The sequence below is a fragment of the Caenorhabditis briggsae genome (assembly GCF_000004555.2).
Source record: "Caenorhabditis briggsae complete genome, chrX, whole genome shotgun sequence".
NCBI lineage: Eukaryota > Metazoa > Nematoda > Chromadorea > Rhabditida > Rhabditidae > Caenorhabditis > Caenorhabditis briggsae.
Genome location: NC_013491.2, coordinates 3,585,568 through 3,603,004, shown reverse-complemented (window position 1 = coordinate 3,603,004; position 17,437 = coordinate 3,585,568). Strand labels below are relative to the sequence as shown.

At 38.7% G+C, this 17,437-nt stretch overlaps 6 protein-coding genes across 6 annotated transcripts in view; 3 read left to right on the top strand and 3 right to left on the bottom strand.

Annotated features, from left to right (window-relative positions):
• Positions 1 to 513: 513 nt before the first annotated feature.
• On the top strand, positions 514 to 6,311 carry CBG01961 (the record flags this gene model as incomplete). Its single annotated transcript, XM_002643716.1, has 7 exons — positions 514 to 587; positions 636 to 1,403; positions 1,450 to 1,549; positions 3,374 to 3,453; positions 3,500 to 3,844; positions 5,632 to 5,712; positions 6,095 to 6,311. The coding sequence occupies 7 exons, from the start codon at positions 514 to 516 to the stop codon at positions 6,309 to 6,311; spliced, it is 1,665 nt and encodes a 554-aa protein (XP_002643762.1).
• On the top strand, positions 5,161 to 5,490 carry CBG01962 (the record flags this gene model as incomplete). The annotated part of the gene is made up of 1 exon (XM_002643717.1): positions 5,161 to 5,490. The coding sequence occupies one exon, from the start codon at positions 5,161 to 5,163 to the stop codon at positions 5,488 to 5,490; it is 330 nt and encodes a 109-aa protein (XP_002643763.1).
• A 1,292-nt stretch (positions 6,312 to 7,603) lies between the features above and the next one.
• CBG27484 lies at positions 7,604 to 7,849 on the bottom strand (the record flags this gene model as incomplete). Its single annotated transcript, XM_045239001.1, has 2 exons — positions 7,604 to 7,646; positions 7,698 to 7,849. The coding sequence occupies 2 exons, from the start codon at positions 7,847 to 7,849 to the stop codon at positions 7,604 to 7,606; spliced, it is 195 nt and encodes a 64-aa protein (XP_045098052.1).
• A 354-nt stretch (positions 7,850 to 8,203) lies between these two features.
• Positions 8,204 to 10,819, bottom strand: Cbr-ugt-23 (the record flags this gene model as incomplete). The annotated part of the gene is made up of 8 exons (XM_002643715.1): positions 8,204 to 8,384; positions 8,765 to 8,860; positions 8,910 to 9,046; positions 9,094 to 9,319; positions 9,373 to 9,602; positions 9,652 to 10,004; positions 10,391 to 10,613; positions 10,661 to 10,819. 8 exons carry the CDS (start codon positions 10,817 to 10,819, stop codon positions 8,204 to 8,206), a joined length of 1,605 nt encoding a protein of 534 aa, XP_002643761.1.
• An 852-nt stretch (positions 10,820 to 11,671) lies between these two features.
• CBG27483 lies at positions 11,672 to 13,093 on the top strand (the record flags this gene model as incomplete). The annotated part of the gene is made up of 5 exons (XM_045239000.1): positions 11,672 to 11,706; positions 11,752 to 11,998; positions 12,045 to 12,126; positions 12,182 to 12,733; positions 12,777 to 13,093. The coding sequence occupies 5 exons, from the start codon at positions 11,672 to 11,674 to the stop codon at positions 13,091 to 13,093; spliced, it is 1,233 nt and encodes a 410-aa protein (XP_045098051.1).
• Positions 13,094 to 13,880: 787 nt separating this feature from the next.
• Cbr-nra-3 overlaps positions 13,881 to 17,437 on the bottom strand; it is a gene marked incomplete at both ends in the record, with an annotated part of 6,677 nt that continues 3,120 nt past the window's right edge. The window contains 5 exons of the mRNA XM_045238999.1: positions 13,881 to 14,063; positions 14,441 to 14,631; positions 14,686 to 15,129; positions 15,198 to 15,414; positions 15,912 to 16,496. Coding sequence (XP_045091987.1) covers positions 13,881 to 14,063; positions 14,441 to 14,631; positions 14,686 to 15,129; positions 15,198 to 15,414; positions 15,912 to 16,496 — 1,620 coding nt within the window. The remainder of the gene's footprint in view (positions 14,064 to 14,440; positions 14,632 to 14,685; positions 15,130 to 15,197; positions 15,415 to 15,911; positions 16,497 to 17,437) is intronic.

Below are 17,437 nucleotides of genomic sequence, written 5' to 3'. Positions count from 1 at the left end.
CTGGGAGCACAATACACTCTCGATGCACTTCGCTTTCATTGTTACGACCAAGATTTACGGTACCAAATTTCTCTAAAGATCGTTATTTTTGTTCCACAAACTTGCGTGGTATTGGATAACCCGCTGGAGACGTGAATAGTAGTTCGTCGTTGCCTAGTTACCACTCCGCCACTTCCCTCTATTCTCAATAACGCGCATCGTCGTCTTTCCCACCTAAATCAGGACAAGGGTCTGTCTGTAACCCCTACCCCCTACCACTCCGCCTCTTCCTCTTATTTCTAATAACGCGCATTGCGAATAACGTCTTTCTCACCTAAATTCGAACAAGGGTCCGTCTGCGTCCCCCACCCTCTGCACGAAAAGTCAATAGCTGTCTACGAACCACCTCTTTCACTCTCTGCATTCGTTCTCAGTCAGACCAGCGTGATTATCGTTCTTATTTTCTTCTCAAGTTCTACTACAGCCTTCGATGAATACTTAAATTTAGATAATTTGACTTTTTACAGAACAAGAATGCCAGTCGCCTTCACCCGTTTTCCGGATTTGGTTCAAAAAAAAATTCTGGATCTAATGAATTGCTACGATTTGTGAGTTTTCGCTCTGCAAAATAAAAAAAAATGAACTTTTGTTTTCAGATTCAGCTTCAGTGAGACTTCAAAACGCTCCCGTTCAATGTCACAACAATCAGCCAAGCTTCATGAAGGAAACATGAAAATTTTGTACGCCACTGGAAGAGAAACATCACCCGATTCGCCCTATTTAGATTTGACGTATTTAAGTACAAGTCACTCTGTCCCCGAGTTGCCCATCCGCTTGGAGTTCAAGGATTCGAAATTTGAGCACCTTGAAAAGTATTTGAATGTTCGTCATTGCTCTCTATTTGTCAACATGTCCATCAGTATGGATTTCTATTGTCATGCGCCTCTCGAATCTGCTTTTCTTGCTCTTGAACAACTTACTCAACTTGACTATTTGATGGAAGAATGTGTTATCAATTCTGTTTCAGATAATGAATTGATCGTCCGAACGTTGTTGTCACTCAAAAAAGCAAAGAACCTTAGGCTCATGTGTCACCCAACTAACGATTTCAAAGAAAGTTTTGATTTCAAGACGCCATTCACCGAAAGCTTGGAAAACGAGAAGCTCGAGATTTATTCTTCTAAATGGGTCTCAGCTTGGCATGTTATAAATGTTTTCAACAGATGCCGTGATGTCAGTCTTTCGGACTCATATTTCGAGGAGTCGGAGGTCATCGAAATTTTGAAAAGCTGGAAAATTGGATCATCTATCCAATATTTGAGATTAGAATTTGTTCGAGCTGGATCAAACGAAGACTTTGAAGCAAAAATGCTTGAGATCAACGCTGAACCTGTTCCAGAGGCAGTCAATGAGGATCCCAACATGTAAATTTCAATTTAAGATATAAAGAAAAATTTATGTATTTTCCAGACAAAATTTTTTCGCTTCCTCTTCCTGGTCACTCCATCAAGACAACAGCGATGTGGAAGTATGGATCACCATTTCAAGTTATCCTCAGAACAGAGATCATGTGGGATTCGTAATGATAAACAAACTTCAACCGGAAAATCTTTGATTTTGGTTTTTTGTACTCGAATTTTTTTCTTTTCATCCCCCACATTTCATGTAAAACCAATCATTTTAGCAATTTAACAGTTGTTCCTGATTTTTTGACCTGAATTTTTAAATTCCCTCCAATTTTCTAATTTTTTAACATGATTGTACAAAACTCCCCTTTAATTTACTGATTTTTTCGAGCCGTTTTTTTCTACTCCCCTCAATTTCCTAATTTTTATCTGAGTTTTTAAAACTCCCTCTAACTTCTTGAATTTTCAACTTCATTTTTTTGAACTCCTTTTAATTTCCGATTTTTTTTCCTATTTTTTTTTTCAAACTTCCCCTTGATTTCCTGACTTCTTGACATTCCCTTAATTTTGTTGTATTACACTGAATATATCTATTTTCAATACACGTTATTATCTATTTTTTGAGATTCATGTTTTCAAAATAAGCCAATTTAGAGAACATTCTAAAGAGCTTTCTGAACGACATTCCCTTAGTAGTCACACTGTTTCAATCCCACAGCTGTCATAAACCATGAAACACGGAGAATGGTGTCTACTCTTACTCCAGATAACCGATTCAGTGTCTATTGGCAATTTGTTAGGTACTGCTCTAACAGTCCTGATGGAACGTATTGAGAAACACTAAACTAAGATAGATAGAAACATTGGGATGCCATATTAGAATAATCGAGATTGGTTTGTAGCTGATGAGTGACTATCTCTCTGTCTGTTGTCTGCCTGGGATTGTGGTAGTGACTCACCCGTTTCTCCCGTGTTTTTCTACACACGCACAATGCCGTCTAACCCCTGATGACAAAATTTCTGCAAACACCACCACGAACAATTGCTTCAATTCAAAAAGATATTTTTTCTACGAACCATTTAGATGTCTCTCTATTTTCATTTTCCGTTTGAATCGACATAATTTTCATAATCGACTTCACCCGTTTTATTGGGGTTTTGGTTTTTGTACTCGAATTGCTTTTACATTTATACTCCGCCTCCTCATTTAATGTAAACATAGTTTTGGCAATTTGACGGTTGTCCCTGATTTTTTTGACCTTACTTTTTAAATTCCTTTTTCCTTTCCGAGTTTTTAACCAAATTTTTTAAAAATTCTCCCGATTTCCGAATTTGTGGATATTCCCTTTATTTTGTTGCATTAGACTGAATATATCTAACTTCAATACACGTTTTTATTTATTTTCTTGAGATTTATGTTTTTAAAAAATTCTAAACCTTTATCTCGGTATTTGATACCATTACAGTTGTCATTGCCGTTAGACATTCCTTAGTCATACTGTATCAATCCACAGCTGTCATAAACAATAACACACGGAGAATGATGTCTTCTCTCATTCTAAATGGCCTACTTGGTGTCTATTAGCAAATTGGTACTACTCTAATAGTAACATTGGGATGCCAGATTAGAATAATCGAGATTGGTTTGTAGCTGATGAGTGACTATCTCTCTGTCTGTTATCTGCCTGGGAGCGCAATACAAGAAGAATGCTCGAAATTTACTATTTTAGCACATATTGTTTTTTTTTTTTGAAAAACAAAACATAGAATTGTGCTAGTGACTCATCCGTCTCTCCCGTTTTTCCTACACACGCAAAATGCCGTCTAACCCATGATGACAAAATTTCTGTAAACACCACCACGAACAATTGCGTCAATGCAAAAAGATATTTTTTCTACGAACCATTTACATGTCTCTCTGCTTTCATTTACAGTTTCAATGAACAGTTTCAATGAACATAATTTTCATCTATTTGTTTCTTTTACAGACTAAAATGCCAATCGACTTCATCCGTTTTCCGGAACTGGTTCAAGAAAAAATTTTAGACCTTCTGGAGTGCTACGATTTGTGAGTTTTGTTCTGCATAATTTTTATAATGAACTTTTGTTTTCAGATACAATTTCAGCGAGACTTCCAAATGGTCTCGTTCACTTTCAATAAGACCAGCCAAACGTCACAAAGGACAAATGGAAGTGAAGTTCAGCAGGAAGAAGTATTTGGAATTGACCTATTCAAGTTCGAGTCACCCTCATGAAGACCTAAAAATCAGCTTGGAACTCAAGGATTCGAAGTTTGAAGACTTGGAAAAGTATCTCAGCGTCCGGCATTCTACTCTTTTCGCCAATGTGACGATCAGTCTTTTTTACTCCTGTTCGGCACCTTTCGATTCGGCTTTTCTCACTTTGAATCCACTGCTCAAACTTGCTCAACTCGGATATTCGATGGAAAAATGTTCTATGTGCGGTGTTAAAAACAATGAAGCAATCGTTCGAACGTTGACGGCTTTCCGGAAAGAGAAGGATGTTCAAATGTCGTTTAGGCCTACTAAGGATTTCAAGAATTTCGATTTTGTGACGCCTTTTTCCGGAAGTCTCGAAAACGAGCAACTTCAAATAGATTACACGAAATGGGTCTCAGTTTGGCACATCTTCAATGTTTTCAATAAATGCCGTTTTGTTTATCTTGGCGGACATTTCCCGCTGTCTGACGTCTCGAAATATTGAAAAATTGGAAAGCCGAATCTTCAATCCGATCCTTGGAACTAAAATTCCAAGCTTGGTCAAATGAAGAATTTGCAGCAAAAATGGTTGAGATGAATGCAGCACCTGTTCAAGAGGCTCCCGAACGGTAAACGTCTGATTGAGATACAATTAGAAATATAATATTTTCAGACGGAAGGGTTACACTTCCTCCTCGTGGATGCTGAATGTGAGACAAAAAAACACTAGAACGGAACTATGGATTACAATCGGAACTTATTTGAAATTCAGATATACTAAGCATTTTACCATGCAAGTTAAAAAATTCATACGCGCATCAAAAAAAGTTTGATTTTGATTGTTTGTATTCGAATTGTTTCTTTAATCATACTCCCACTTCATTTTTCACGTGACCTTTATTAATTTGGCAATTTGACAGTTGGTCTTCATTGTTAACCTTATTATTCATCTGATTTTCCTTTAATTTCCGGATTTTCCAACAAGATTTTTAAATCCCCCTTAACTTCGTTTGTTTACTTTGAATACATCTCTCTTCAATAAATTTTACAATCCATTCTTCGAGATTTATGTTCTCAAAAAAAAAAACTAAAAGTGTTTCGTTCTGAACTCTGATTCTGGATTCAGTATTTGAGAGTCGTCCAGTTGCCATTCCCGTTAGACAATCCTTAGTCACACTGTATCAATCCGACAGATGTGATAAACCATTACACACGGAGAATGGTGTCGACTCTCATTTCAGATGACCTATTCGGTGTCTATTGGCAATATGTTAGGTGCTACTCAAATAGGGATTCTTTTACAACTTTCTCTTGATTTTCTGATTCTTTCAGCTGATTTTTTAACTCACCTTAATTTCATTGAATACTTTGAATACATCCCTCCTCAATACATTTTATCATCCATTATTTGAGAGTTACATTTTCAAAAAATCTAAACGTTTCTCTTTCCAATATCATGATCTTGAATTCAGTATTTGGTACAACGTTCTACGGAAGCCTTCGATGTATACTTAACTCTAGATAATTTGATTTTTTTACAGAACAAAACATTCAGGATGGCATACACTTCATACTTTGAAGCACTGGAAGAATGTCAGCTAAGTTCCTTGGAGTATCGCAGGCTCTATAATGATTTGGTCTACACGTATAAAATTATTGTTTCCAATGAAATTATCATGGAGGTTCCAATTTTCGAAATATTTAATCATACTGGATCATTGCGACGTCACAAATACTATCTCAAATCACTCATCAAGAACTCAACAAAAATATCTTCTCAATTTCTCTCTAATAGAGTAATCAGATGTTGGACTCTCTTTACCCGCCGAAGTGTTTCCGGTGAAGCCCTGGTCAGCGGCTTTCAAAAATCGACTATTATCCTGTGATCTAAAACATTTTCTTGTCTTGAATTAAACTATTTACTAACTCGGTTTTCCATCTACCATTTACTACAAATGTATGTCATTGTTATATCTCCTAGGGTTTTCTTCCCTTCGTTCAAATAAATAAATAAAATTAAATTAAAGAACAAAAATGCCAGTTGCCTTCATCCGTTTCCCGGATTTGGTTAAAAAAGAAATTCTGGATTTCATGGAGTGCTACGATTTGTGAGTTATCGCTCTGCAATATTTTACAAGTAAGCTTTTGTTTTCAGATTCAGCTTCAGTGAAACTTAAAAACGCTCCTCGAAACTTCATAAAGGCAACATAAAAATTCAATTGGTCTGGGAAGTAGTATCATCGAGCTTACCTTGTTTGCTGTTGACGTATTCAAAAGCAAATTACCCTGTTCTCGAATCGGCAATCAGCGTATATTTAGAATTCAAGAAGTCAAAATTTGCGCACCTCGAAAAATATCTGAATGTTCGTCATTCTTCTCTATTTGTCAATATGACCATCAGTATTGATTTTTCTCGTTGGACACGTCACGAATATTCTTTTCTTACTTTTGGACATCGCGCTCACCTTGGCTATCAATATTTTCAACAAGGTATCAATATTTTGAGCAGATGCCGACTCTTGAAGGCTCATATTTCGAGGAGTCGGAAGTGATTGCAACTTTGAAAAGCTGGAAAATTGGATCATCTATCCAATATTTGAGATTAGAATTTGTTCGAGCTGGATCAAACGAAGACTTTAAAGCAAAAATGCTTGAGATCAATGCTGACCCTGTTCCAGAGGCAGTTAATGGGAATCCGAACCTGTAAATTTTTTATTAAAGGAGGCCAGACACCAAAAAAAAAATTTTTCCTGATAATTTGCATAGAGAACACCCATGAGGGGTTGAACTCATGACAGGCAGCTCAGGGGTACAGCGCCGCTACCGGCTGAGCTACGGAGGCGCGAAGGCGCCTGACGACCGATGGTCTACATAAGCGCGGCGCGATTTCGTCCCCCGAACTGTCCCCCGAAATTTTTGCTGTCTCGCCTCCTTTAAGATACAAAGAGCGAAATTATGAACTTTTCAGCCCAAATCTCGATGTTTCTTCCTGGTCACTCCATCAAGAAAACAGCAATGTGGAAGCATGGATTACCATTGCAAATTTCACCGCTGACAGAGAACATGTGCATTTCACTTTGAGAAACAAACTATTCGAACCGGAAAATCTTTGATTTACCTCCATTTTTCATGTAAAACCCACAATTGTGGCAATTCGGATGTTGTTTTCGTTTTTTTTTTAAATCTGATTCTTTTGAAAATCTTTTCAACTCCCTATTTTATCAACTGGTTTAAATTTCCTGATTTTTGAACTTATTTTTTGAAACTCCCCTTAATTTCCTGATTTTCAACTTGAGTTTTTCAAACTTCCTTTTGATTTCCTGATTTTTTGACATTCCCTTAATTTGGTTGAATTACACTGAATGTATCATATAACTTCAATGCAGTTTATTATCCATTTTTCGAAACTTACGAAATGTTTATTTTTCCGAACTCATGTTGCTCTTTCCGAAATAATGATGCTTCAGTATTGGATACCAGTCCAGTCGTCATTCCCGTTAGACAATCCCACAGCTGTCAGAACGTGTGACACACGGAGAATGGTGTCTATTCGCATTCTAGATGACCTGTTCGGTGTCTGTTGGCAATTTGTGAGGTACTACACAAATAGTACTGATGGAACGTACACTTTTGATTCCTCTCCTCTCTTATTATTAGCTGTATGTCACTCACATCAACCTTCCAAGAAGATATATCAAACATCGCAACCATTCTGACGCGCCATGTCTGTCACAACTCTCGGACACCAAGTATTATGGCTATTCACACTTTGGAGATCTCTAATTCGACCGGTTTGGCCCAATTCAATGATAATTTCAACAGTGAAAAGATTATACAAAAACCTGGAATAATGGGAATTCGGTACCCATGAAAAATTTTATCAAGATGTGAGCCAAAACAGTAGACAATGCATAGAAAAAATTAACACAGAATGCATATCTTTGAATGAAAATACGGAATAGTGTTGTCCAAGTTTGAGGTTCTGAATCTATCCAATACTTAAGCGTCAAGGAAGAGAGGCTCGTCGTCGAGGAATTTGGTACTGAAAAAAAAAAACAATATTATATTAACAGTTACAAAACCCATTTCTTACATATAGTTTCTGATTCCATCCGGAAGAAGTACCACAACATTAGCATCCTCTGGAAGGTTCAACGATTTGCACTCCTCCAAAGCATAGTGAACAGCACATCCAGAGGATCCTCCGCAAAGAATTCCCTCGGTTCTGATGAGCTCACGAGCCATCAAGAACGACTCCTTATCGTGAGACTTTGCCCAATAGTCAATGGCCACTGGTGTCTAGTGTTCCTGGCAAGAAGTCGTACCCGGTTTTTCAACCTCGTGAAGAATGAAGCTGTTGATGGTATAGGATGTCGTTGAAGAATCAGAAGGGCCATGAAAGAAAGTCCAGTTCAAAGTTCTTGCTATCTTATTTTTCCATTCTCCAAAACATTACACCTTATCAACCATTTACTTGTGTCATACATTAAACTTGTATCAAATAACCAACTTATCAATACCTATCAAAACCGATTTGTGAAGAAATAAATCATTCATTCGATCAAACAAACACTCAACAAACGGATAGGCGTCGTCAGTTCACTCAAATTTCACCTTCCGACTGCCACAACACCTTCTAAACATGCAGAAACAGATTTTGACAAAAGTGTATGTGATGGTCAAGATGACAACAGTAGCAATAGAGATGATATCCAATAGGTAGTACTCGAAAAAGTTCTGATGTCTACCGTATGGGTCCATGTGTGGAAGTTTACCGAATCTAAAATTTAAAAGTTTAGATTTTTTGTTGAAATTTTCGAATTACACTAGAAACAGATATCTGGCTTGTGTATAAGGCACAAGGTCAGTTTTGTGAGACAAAAATTTTAAGATGACATTGCTAATTTAATTGAATTTAATATTCTACAAGATTTAAAAAAATTGCACAGTTTAGAATTTCTACCAAACCTTTAAATTTAAGCTCAATTCTCTCAGTTCCTGTGAAAGATATCTAAAATTTGTCAACTGATGAATTATTCATGATGATATGTCAATTTGACATTCTATCAATTTGACAACTTTTTGATGTCTTTCACAGGAATCAGGATAATTGAGCTCAAAGTTTACGGCATGAGTGGGTCCTCGTAATTCAAAACTCACTTTGCTGCAAATTCCACATGACTGACAAGTGTCTTCTTGGGATCTGTGGGCATGTTGTTCATCTGTTCAGCCAATTTCTCCGCATTCTGGCGGTATCTAAAAGCACAAACACATTTCAGACCCCTAACCTTGTACCCAAAATCACTTTTTATTTTCCATAACTTTTCTCAAAGTCCTTGCCAAAAGTTTTGCATTACTCAAATCTGTCTTCTGTAAAATTTCAACTCCGCCATGACGTTTCAACATTTCTGCATTCCTGCCTTGGTCGGCGAAGATTGGAATCTGAATTATTGGTTACTGTAGGTCACAACAACTTCCGGTTTACAGACCACGACGGCAGGTTTGCCCATCATTGCCAATTCAGTGACACTGGCCAGTCCACCATGGGTAATGAAAGCGTCAACGCGCGAATCGGCGAGAAGTTCATTTTGAGGGATCCATTCGATGCGATTCAGATTGAGCACTCCACAGAAATGTTTCTTATCAGCTAGGTCTTCATACTTCCAGATGAAAGTTACATCAGACATGTAACCCATCATCTCCACCATCGATTTTCTGGAAAAAACTTCAAAAGATACAGTGATCCCTTGTTAGGTCAAAAGGAATACTTAAGCTCTACTGGCATATCCTTCGACTGAATGACAGATCCAAACGAAATTATCACATTTTTCTTTCTCATCGATACCATAGTGTCAAAATAATGCTCAAGTTTCATTGATTTTTTGTCAGTGTTCACTGATAATCCTCCGATAGGAATAATCTTATCAAGAGTTGGCGCCGGAAACTCAAGAATCGGAATGTGATTGGTGAGAAGGAAAGAGGATTCGGGAAGAATTTCCTGTAAGCGTTAATAGTTTGAAAGAGATATGAAAACCCGATATTCTGACCCTCCATGTTCGTTCTATGCCCAGGAGTTTTTTCGCATTTGCCGCTTCAATGTCACCGATTGTCGCAAACAAGTTTCTGCCGTATTGGAACTGCAGAAAGTTCATTAAACGTTCGTACATCGTCATTCGATCGCTGTAGACGCTTTGTGTACTGGGAACATAGCTTGGCGCGATCAGTTGTCCGATGACGTCACTGGCGTGATCCATGCGAGCACAAGACAGTACAGAAACGTGGGCTGGGATTTTGAGGTATTCGATTACTCCGTATGAGCAGCTGTCAAATGGTTCGGCAATGGCAAGGTCGAATTCTTCAGCTTTGAGCTGTTCGAGGATGTCTTTGGACTTCATAACCTCTGAAAGATGGAATAATCGATATGTGGCAATGAAAAAAGTTAATTATTCAAAAATTATTTAACTATTTTTTAGATTACCCCCATTAATTTTTGTCAGTGTTACCGTAAGCACTAATGGATGGCCTTCAAACCGCCAATTTCAAGCTCACATATCTCATTTATTGTAAGAGATATCAAAAAATGGTCAACTGACAAAATAATTGTCTGAACGTTACAAATATTCTGTCAGTGGACCAATTTGTGATATCTGTCACAGAAATGGAGATAAATTAGCTCAAAGATGAAGTTTAAAAATGCCATTCTACTGAAGCAAATACGGTAGCTATGAGTAACGTTTCAGACAAACAATAAGATTCATTTTTGCATAATGAGTTCATTAAACCTACTATCACACTGTTTTGCGAAGAGTGGAACTATTGGTGCTGGATTCATGTACATCTCAATGGGATTTTTAGTTTCTGCAGTCCACAGATTTGCCAGAAATTTGCTAGTTTGGCCGTAAATCTCTACAACTTCATCATCGGCTTCAATAAAAATTTGTTTGATTGACAGATTTTTTAGCACTGTTCGATTTCGCTGAGCCACATCGATCACTGGCATTAGGACTGTCTGAAAATACGATTTGAACCGTTTGAAAGTTTTATTTAGCTACTCACCACATCATGTCCCGCTTCTGTCAACGTATCCGCCACCGCTGCCAAGAATTTTATATGGCTATGTCCAAACAAATTGTTGTAAACCAGTATTTTATAAGAGTCCGCCACATTAAAAGTTGCTAGTAGGAGTAGAAGAGCAGAGAGCACCAGCATCCGCATGTTGACCAGCACGAATAGCAACACGTTTGATTTTTGGAGCAGTTTGCTGATAAGACAGCAGGTATACAGTGGAGTTGTGCAGCAAGCATTGTGACGTCAGCAAGAATTTCTGTAAAAAATACTGAAATACAAATTTAACACCATCAAAAATTAAAGAGCACATAAGCTGAGTAAAAGGGAATTGAGTGAATCTCATTTCGAATTAAAGATACAGTAGTCAGTTCCCTTATAGACTTGTTATCAGTTCCCTTATAGGTATCACTTACCGTAATGCAATAAGCAAAGTCATTTGTCAATTGCATTCCTTCTTCGTCCCCCTTTCAAATCACCGAAAAAAGTTCGAATGACCTCTCTAGCGTTCACTATCTCGCCCATTCTTTTTCTCTGAATCTTTCCTTTTCTCACATTTCGTCTAACCAAAAAAATGGACGGGGGAGAGATGGTAGGTTGTTCTGTTCATTTTCATCATCTATATGTGACTGGCGGCGAAGTAGAGAGAGAAAAAAAATGAAATGAAGAGAAGAGGAACGCTCCTCCCATTTTTCCGTAACTTATCAGTCGGTTTGCTGTACTTCAAGTTCACGCGCAAATGATATATCGTTAATTGGTTTGGTTATCTCCATTTTTTCCTTTAAAAGAAAGCATATTTGTCTTTAGAGACCCAAATCTTCTTGGGGCCTGAACGGAAACGGCATTCACTTATCTTCGACTTTTCCCAGTACGGGACAAACTGAGGCAACTAATTTATTGTCTACTGAACTACTTCAAATGACCTCGCCTAGTATTTTTTTTTGTTCAGTTTTCTTTTTCTAAGAACATTGTTCTTTCAGGTCATTGGTCGTGTCCATCACCATGTTTATCACAGAAATCACGGAAGCCCCTTTTCGGTATGTTTACCGTTTTTTTTTCAGATTTTTATAATTTGTTTTCAGTGTCAAAAGTCAAGCTTTCGTGCCTGACAAGCGATGTTCTGGTTGGTACACGACTACCATTGTTGGATTCACAGGATTCAATGATTCTCTGAGTTTGGAGACTAACCGAAGCACTCATAAGCTCCTGACAAGAAATATTCATGACTTTTTGAACATTTACTACCGCTATAGGGTTTATATCAGCGATCGAGGGGTTTTGATTTTCTCAGTTCGAATGGAAGATGTCAATAACATCATTGACGACTTGGTAGCTGTCATAGCATATGTACTTTTTCAATTTGATTTTTTTTCAGTACTGTTTCAAACTTCAAGCTCCAAAGGCAAAAGATTTTGAGTGCCTTAATATTGCAATTGAGAACGCACCGTACTACAGAGGTAGGATGCGCAAAGTTCAAAATTCAAATTGCACCTGTATATCAATAATTTTCAGAATTGATGGACGAATTTGGAGATATGATTCACAATTATGATCTTAAGAAGAACCTCAATTCCTTTCATACGACGCAGAGACAGAAGTCGAAAATAAATTTTGTGGCAGCGATGGTCAACTCCATACTCAAGCGGGTTATTTTGGACTATCACAAAAGGGAAGATCGTGATGTCTTCATCAAAAAAGTGGTTCAAGAGTTGATGGAAAACATTTGCCCCTGTACCGCTGATTGTACCTGGAAGTGCTACCAGAACGTTTGGACGTTTGCTGACATGCTCGAGGCGCTTGGAGCTAGAACCGAACGGCAGCGTCGAGAAGCATTTGGGCCACTATACATCATGAATCGGAAAGTTCTGGAAAACCGTCTTCGCCGAGGCCGAGCTGCTTACTTGAAAGCTGTGGCAGAGAATATCGGGGACTATGAGTTTCAAATTGAATGGAGACAGCTCGTCGTCAATGAGAAGACAGACAATATGCCGATTCCAGATTGGGATGTGCAGATGGGCAGAGGACTTTGGCTTTCTCAATCTACAACTTATGCTAATTGGCCAAGTAAGTGAAACAATTTGTTTTTTTTCTTCAAATAGATTTTCAGTCGAAGTCGTAAAAGTTGGAAAATGTGGATTCAAATCAGATAAACCAGAGCAAACAGAAGAGGAGATTCGAGAAGAAATCCGGAGAACCGATGAGGAGAATGCTGCTACTGCCAAGAACGACTCTGATATGACTGCTGAAAGTGTTATAGATCGCCAGGAAGAACAATCAAGCTCTTTTTCGTCCAATCTGAATTCCTCTGATTGCCAGGAAGGGTCGTCCAGCTCTTTTTCGTCAAATGTGAATCCCAGTCCGTCATCCAGTGGTAATATGCAACGAAGGAAAACTAATTTTAAAATGAATTTCCGGAAGCCCTGAGTTTAAGCTGTTTTTATATGTTATAAGCCCAAGATTCACTTCACATTGTGTTTTCTGTTCATACTTCACTTAACCTTACCAGAAACATAAAACTGTGTTGATCACGTTATTCGTAAATGTGTACATTTTTCGAAATTTTCTTTAAAAACCTCATAATTGTATTTTGTGTTTGAGCTATTATAGTCTTCCAGCCGCTCTTTTAGTTTTTAAAAAAATAAACATGATCCCAACAATTGTTTTATTTGTGAAATTCCAAACTTTTCAGAATTATTGTATTCTTAGGTTGGGGATGAAGGACAAACCTTGAAGTCTAATTTTGGTCCATGAGCCATTGAAAAGGCTCTGAAAAACTTTTTGAGACATTTGAAACTATATATCCAGCTAATAGCTGAAATAGTCGTATTCCAGGCAAAGCCAAATTTTCCGAAAATAATACGAAACAAATTGCTTTTAATTTTTTATAAGTAAAATCATTTTTCTTCAATAAGTAGAGACAATGTATGGATGCAAAAAGACAAGTTTGTTTGAGATGACGGATCGGGATTTGAAAATAGCAGTAAGAAGGATGAAACGAGATGGTACATGATAAGTGTGGGAGATTTTTGATTGGGTTCTCATTTTGAATGAATGGCAATGGGTGTTTTGATTTTATAGTAGACAAACGGATTATTAAGAAAAAATTCAATAGGGATATCTTTCAAACAAAGGCAACATTGTAATTTTTGAGAAAATGTATTGAAAGTGTGGGGATGAAATGGATGACACGACGTTTTAGACCAGTTTCGATTTAAGCATGTTGCATCGGCATGGGAGGAGGAGGACGAACTTGAGCCTCGCATGTCGGACAAACCCAACGAGCCTGAGGCGTACCGGAGAAGTGATTGAAGGCGATGGAGGAGAGACGAGTACATTCGCGGTGATACCTATTCTTGCACTCGTGATACATACATAACAGGGTAGGAGACCCGGGCTGAAAAATGAGATATTGATTATATGGGATTTTTAAAAAACAGTTCTAAAAATAAAACAATTTGGAAACTAGTACTCATTGAATTTTCGGGACCATATAGTTGTAATAAGTCGGTGGTGGGTTGGCAAGATGCCCCAAAATTTGTGCAACATGCCTTTGTCTTGCCTCATTGTCTTACAAGCCCAACTCATCCGGCAAGATGGCATAATTGAGATATTTTGAGTTCCTATCTTTTTTTTTAGAAACCTAGCCCAAGGTCTGACAAACTTTCATTCTAATAAACAATTAGACTCTTTTTTGGGCATGGGTACCCAACCTTTTCGAAGATTCACCGAGTTTCTCTCAAAATTCTTACTTCCCTAATTTTTTCTACTCACCAAGATAAAATTATGACAACCCGCACAGTGTTCTTGTTGAGAAGGAGCGGAATTAGATGTAGAAGGATTGGAGCCCATGAATGAGTAGTCATGGTTTTGTCTCCCATCCTGGACCGGGTTTCGCAAAGTCAGAGGGGGCAGTCCATTGGTGCTGGGACGGTGGTTGCCAGTACTGGTGCTGGCCGTCTGGTCTGTAATAACCTGAATTTGACTCGGTCTCAAAAGAGTCTCAATCGAATACTAACCTTCTGTTTGTGGATTCCCGTTTGGCATTCCTGGTCCACCCATATGCGATGTCATTGGTGGTCCCAATGGTGGTGGTTGTTGGGATGGTAGTGCTGGCATCGATTCTGCTCTCTGAAGAGCCGGGGTACCAAACGGTGGGAGTTGGCTGCCTAATGGCGCCGGTGAGATTCCTCCAGCTGTGGACGTCGATGGCTGATTTGGCGGCATATGTTGAGCCATATTCGGCGGCATATTAGACGGCATGTCTGGTGCTCCTTGTCCCATCCTTGCCATATGAGCCATTTGCTGTTGATGATGCATCTTCTGCATCTGCATTTGCTGATATTGATGCATTTGCTGCATCTGTTGCATTTGCTGCATTTGTCGCGGATCCGGTGCCGGCCTAATCGCTTGCCTCGACGGCGGAAGAGGCATATTGAATGAGGGCTCAGAGGCGTCAGAGGCTGGAAAAGGAAGGAGATTTTCATCTTTTCAGTTCATTTGGCGCCTATTTATGGACACAGGCACTCACCACTTCTAGCTTTTTTCGCCGGTTGCCGTCCACCGCCACTTGGTGGTTGAGGAGCTGCGAAACCAGGAGAAACCATTGTGGAGTGCATTGATTGCGACCGGGAAAGCACTGGAGGTGCCATTTGAGGCTGGCAAGTGACTTTTCGGCCGAGCTTCTTGTCAAAGTATTTGCTTCCTTCGATGAATCCGAATGTGTTGGGCTCGGTGACAGGTGCGGTCTGAAAATGTTTAGGATCGTTTTTTTCAGAAGTTTATGAGCTCTATTTTCTTTGTTTTGGCGCTCATCCCATCGTCATGAAATGCTAATCCATTTCCATCTGGCTTCTTGCCCTCCTCTCACATTTCATACTAATCCTTTTATCTATTATCCTTTCTTTTCCATATTCACCTTTTTCTTCTGATTATTACCAATACATATTATTTTAGGAATCTACATCGTCACGTGGTGCATATACTTCTTCTCTGACACTTTGTTTATCACACGTCTTCTACTTCTCACGTACCTCTGCCAAAAGCACAATGTTTTTCGCGAGTTGCCCCGAGCAACGCGCCTTCTGCATTCGACCAAAATGAAGCTGCTCAGAACAAAATTTTGGCATATACGCATATTTAAGTACAATGCAAGCTCGAAATTCCGTCATTGAGGCTATGATTTTCATTGCTGACAGCTTGATTGACATTTCAGGTGAGCAGTTTTTTTTTAAACCAAACTTACACTAGCGTTAGCTCCTTCGGGATATGGATATTTGAGTGGTTGACGCTTCCTTGAAAAATATTGTTTTTCGACTTGCGCGCTCATCTTCTGAAAACAAAACAAAATTAAATAAAATACAAAAGCGGTTTGAGTTACATCAGATCCTAGCGATAACGAGTCCTTAATGTTAGTCATAGCGGGAGGAAGATCCCAATGAGTCACCATTGTAAATGGTGTATCCTGAGACGGTGGCTCAGGAACACCACTACTCTCGTCTCCTCCTCGTTTTTTCTGAGGTGATGTTTTTGGTTTAGTCGAAACCTGATTAGTTGATGATGAAGCCTGAGTACGTGTGGCCGGAAGCGCTGGCACCGCAAACGTTGGCGATGCAGCTCGTGGTGGTGTCGGCTGCGTGCTCGTCGAGGCAGTAGAAGCCTCAGGTGTCCTTGTGGAATTGCTTGGGGCGGTGTATGCTGGTGGAGCACCGGATGGTGGTGCCGGCATGGATGGCGAATGGCGAATAGGCATAGCAGGCTCCTTGAAAGTTGGCTCACTGGTTGGTGTGGTGGCAGCCGGTGATTGCAAGTTGTGGCTCAGAGGCGTGTACTGAAATCACAAGATTAATCTTATTAATACATGTTCTCATTAAGAAATTTTCGAACTTTTCTATATTTCAATCAGTCAAAGAGCCGTAGCCATTTCTCATTAGCTCTTTTCTTATTAATTTTTCATAAATTGTAATTTTTGGTGTCTTTACTTCGGTAAAAAATGTGCACTATTTTGCAGTCTTTTTTGGCAGAGAAGGCTTATTAATTTTATATCACATCTTGGTCCCATCGACTTCTTTCCCAATTCCTTCCTAGAAGATACTCTGTTGCCCTCCGAACAAAACAAGTCGATGACGACAAGCCTCGGTGTGTGTTTCTTATTCGATGAAAAATGAAGAAGAGCGGGATGACAGGGGTCATAAAATCAATTCAGTCGGCATGTCATCCGAGAACAAAGAACCCATTTTTTCAACAGCCGCACGTTGGAAAAGATGAACTAGAAGGACAAAATGAGAACAGAATAACTACAAAACTAATACAATATAATATCCGAGGCTTTTGTCTGAAACTTAAGAAACTGGATGAAAAGTCTGAAAGTCTTTCTGCCAAAACCCTCTAGTCTCAATCTGCTAATGGATTTTGTGAGGTTTTTTTTGACATATTTCACCAGCATTTCGAAATTTTAAGAATTTTCTTGCCAACCAGACTTCAATTCTGCAGACTAGGATGTAGGAATTTTTATTAACCCCGATTTTGGAAGAAATACCAAATTTTATTCGTCTAGCTCCGTTTATTAGAATAGGGAAAAACAATTACCGTAAAACCTCTAATAGAACGACACCCGGAACGTCCACTTTGAGCCTATATATCTCACTTCTTTTGAAAGATATCAAAAAGTGGTTAACTAGTAAAATGTTTATCAGGATATCAGCAACATTTTACTAGTTAGCCACTTTTTGATATCTTTTGCAGAAAGTGAGAAATATAGGCTCAAAGTGG